This window comes from Hyaena hyaena, unplaced genomic scaffold (genome assembly GCF_003009895.1).
Source record: "Hyaena hyaena isolate Hyena2069 unplaced genomic scaffold, ASM300989v1 scaffold_655, whole genome shotgun sequence".
Lineage (NCBI taxonomy): Eukaryota > Metazoa > Chordata > Mammalia > Carnivora > Hyaenidae > Hyaena > Hyaena hyaena.
The window spans coordinates 1,053,269-1,056,381 of NW_024081289.1; the positions used below are offsets into that span (position 1 = coordinate 1,053,269).

General features: G+C 36.0%; 1 protein-coding gene across 1 annotated transcript; it reads right to left on the reverse strand.

Annotated features, from left to right (window-relative positions):
* Nucleotides 1-764: 764 nt before the first annotated feature.
* On the reverse strand, nucleotides 765-1,694 carry LOC120219952 (olfactory receptor 6C4-like). The gene has a single exon (XM_039216888.1). The coding sequence runs from the start codon at nucleotides 1,692-1,694 to the stop codon at nucleotides 765-767; it is 930 nt and encodes a 309-aa protein (XP_039072819.1).
* Between the last annotated feature and the right edge of the window lie 1,419 nt (nucleotides 1,695-3,113).

Sequence of the window (3,113 nt, forward strand, 5' to 3'; positions counted from 1 at the left end):
GAGCAATAAGGATGAGAAAGAAAATTGTCTCCAACTTGAGAAAAGATGCCCTTTACTGCAAGAATAGATCTTTATTGCAAGATGTAATTATTAGCCTCTTCTGGAAAGTGTCTAATATTTCTGATAATTTATTTGGACAACTTTCTGAAAGACTTTGATTAAAATGAGAGCTTCACATATAAAACTGAATTTTACCAGAAAACCAAGACGATCAGTCTTGTGACATCCTAGTAATTTTTATCCATATATTCCCTTCTTGTACCCAGACTAACAATGTTATCCAGTGGCATCTTTTTCCTATAAAAATTTATTTATAAGGGGCTATATTTATATCTTTAAAAATCATACTAGCAATAAATAGAACCTAAAAATCTACATATTAATTTGATTTAAAATAACTATATTGAATACATTTCTTCTTAGCACAAATAATGTATTTTTATTTCAAATAACTATATTCTCCAAATAATGTGAAGAGTTGAATTATCTTACATTTTTTAAACATTTTTACTGTCCAGTTAAAAAATGTATTAACAAGAAATAAATATATGAACAATTTTTTGGGGAAGAGTTTCTCCTCATTGGCAGTTTGAAATATTTTGAAATATAACTTTGATATCTCTTTATGATGGATTCATCTGAGGCATTGCTTTAATAAGGAGGGAGTTAGAGAAGCTCTCCCTATGTTTTCATGGGGAGAAATTTCATGCATATTGTTCAGATTTTCCTTTGAGAAACCTTTGAGTTTGAGGTCTTTACATTCACTAAATACTCATAATCTTTCTGGCCACATCTTTGAAGGCTTGTTTTACTTGTTTGTTCCTTAGAGTGTAAATGAATGGGTTCAATAAAGGGGCAACTGAGTTATTGAGCACAGCTACCCCCTTATTGAAGGCAACGCCTTCTTTCGCTGAGGGTTTTATGTACATGAAGATGCAGCTGCCATAAGAGAGGGAGATGACAATCATGTGGGAAAAACACGTGGAAAAAGCCTTTTTCCTTTGCTGAGCTGAGGGGATCTTGAGAATGGTCCAGATGATGTTCGTGTAGGAGAGAATCACCAGCAGCAGAGTGACCACCAAGGTCACAACTGCTAAGATAAAGTCAACGAGCTCCAGGAATCTTGTGTCTGAGCAAGATATTTCTAGGAGGGGTCCATAGTCACAGTAATAATGATTCAGCATGTTGGAGGCACAGAAATCCAGCTGACTGGTCAGGATGATTGGAGATATGATGATGAGAAATCCAGCCAACCAAGAGCAGAGGACCAGCTGGATGCAGACTCTGCTGCTCATAATGGTCATGTAATGCAGGGGTTTGCATATGGCCACATAGCGGTCATAGGACATGGCAGCCAGAAGGTAAAACTCTGTGGCTCCGAACAAGATGGCAAAGAAATACTGAGTGAAGCAGCCAGCAAAGCAGATGCTCTTGTTTCCAGTTGTGATGCTGAACAGCAGCCTAGGAGTAAAAGTGGTTGTAAAGGAAATTTCTAAGAAGGAGAAATTCCGGAGGAAGAAATACATGGGAGTCTGGAGGTGGGAATCTAGTAGAGTAAGAGTGATGATTGTCAGATTTCCAACGATGCTGAACATGTAGGTGAGGAAGAGAAATATAAAGATAACAAGTTGGATCTCCGGGATGTCTGATAGTCCCAGCAGAATGAATTCTGTCAGAAAGGTTTGGTTTGTCATTGCTAACCTTTGCTGCCTATAAAGATACAGAGGAAAGAAGTCAGTGATGAGAATCGAAGAGGAGCTCAGGAACATTTGGAAGAAGCTAAGTCTTTTCTGTTGAGTAGGTTCTAATACCAATTTTCTGTCAGTTTGACTCAATGTGATTTTCTATTGGACAAAGAGTCTGGATCTTCACAAGAGTAATTGTTATAAATTTCCATGCAGGAAAATTTTCTCCTTTGTTCCATTTCACTCTCTTCATGCACATTCCTAGCATGCCTTCTAAATCAATGCCCAAATTATCATCCTGTCCATTTCCTATTTTTATTTTCACTTTGAACATTGAGTCTACTTTTGATCTTTCACTATATCTGGTAACTTGGCAGTGATGTCTCATTTCCATCAGTCTCTTAATCTCACTGTGAGAAGAAAAGCTGTGTTAGCTCACAGCTGAGGAGTCTTTAGGAAGGAATCAGCACTACTATTATAATTGTGGTAACCAAAGATGCCCTGAACTTCCCTTCAATTTTTGAATTTTGGACTATTGTAACTAACATCATCAGTCTCTAAATCTTTGCTGCCAGTATCTGGTTTCCTTCAGTCTCAAGACTCCTATCTTAGATGGTTTTAGCAGTGGAAGAGATGGTGTATCTCTAAGAAGATACCTGCTATTATTTTCTTTCATATCCATTCATATTGGTAAACATGCAGTTTTACTCTGACTAGACAAATAGAACTGAAATCAAAAGTTGCAAACCTCATTTAGGGGTTTGGTGCTGGCACAAAAACAGACACAAATGCCAGTGGAACAGAATAGAAAACCCAGAAATGGACCCACAACTATATGGTCAACTAATCTTTGATAAAGCAGGATAGAATATCCAATGGAAAAAAAAGACAGTTTCTTCAACAAGTGGTGCTGGGAAAACTGGACAGCAGCATGTAGAAGAATGAAACTTGATTGATTAGTACACCATTTATATCATACTTTGAGAGTTTGTGTATTTTTTGTTTGTTTATAGGTGAAGAACAGGGTTCTGGATAGTTACATAGCTACTATAATAAAACTTAAGTTAAATTTAAAATTCGGACTAAGTTTTATTTAAACTTCTCTATAGTTCTCCAATTCTCAGAGCCTTTTCCAGCAGGTAACATACTTACACTTTATTAATAATATGTAAAATTTTCTCTGGCACGATCCTCCACATCTACCTTTCTTTTCTCAAGACATTTCTGTCTCTGCTCATCTTCTCATACCTCTGTTCAGTCAGAAGTCAGTCTCTTTTTAACTCTTTTTTTTTTTCTTTCTAACTCTGGAAAATACAAATAACATTTTTATTTTATCACCTTCTACATTAAAAAGCATTTTATATACATTGTTTTAGTTGGTTATAACTATGGTAATAACAAATAATAACTGTCATCACTTGAGGACTT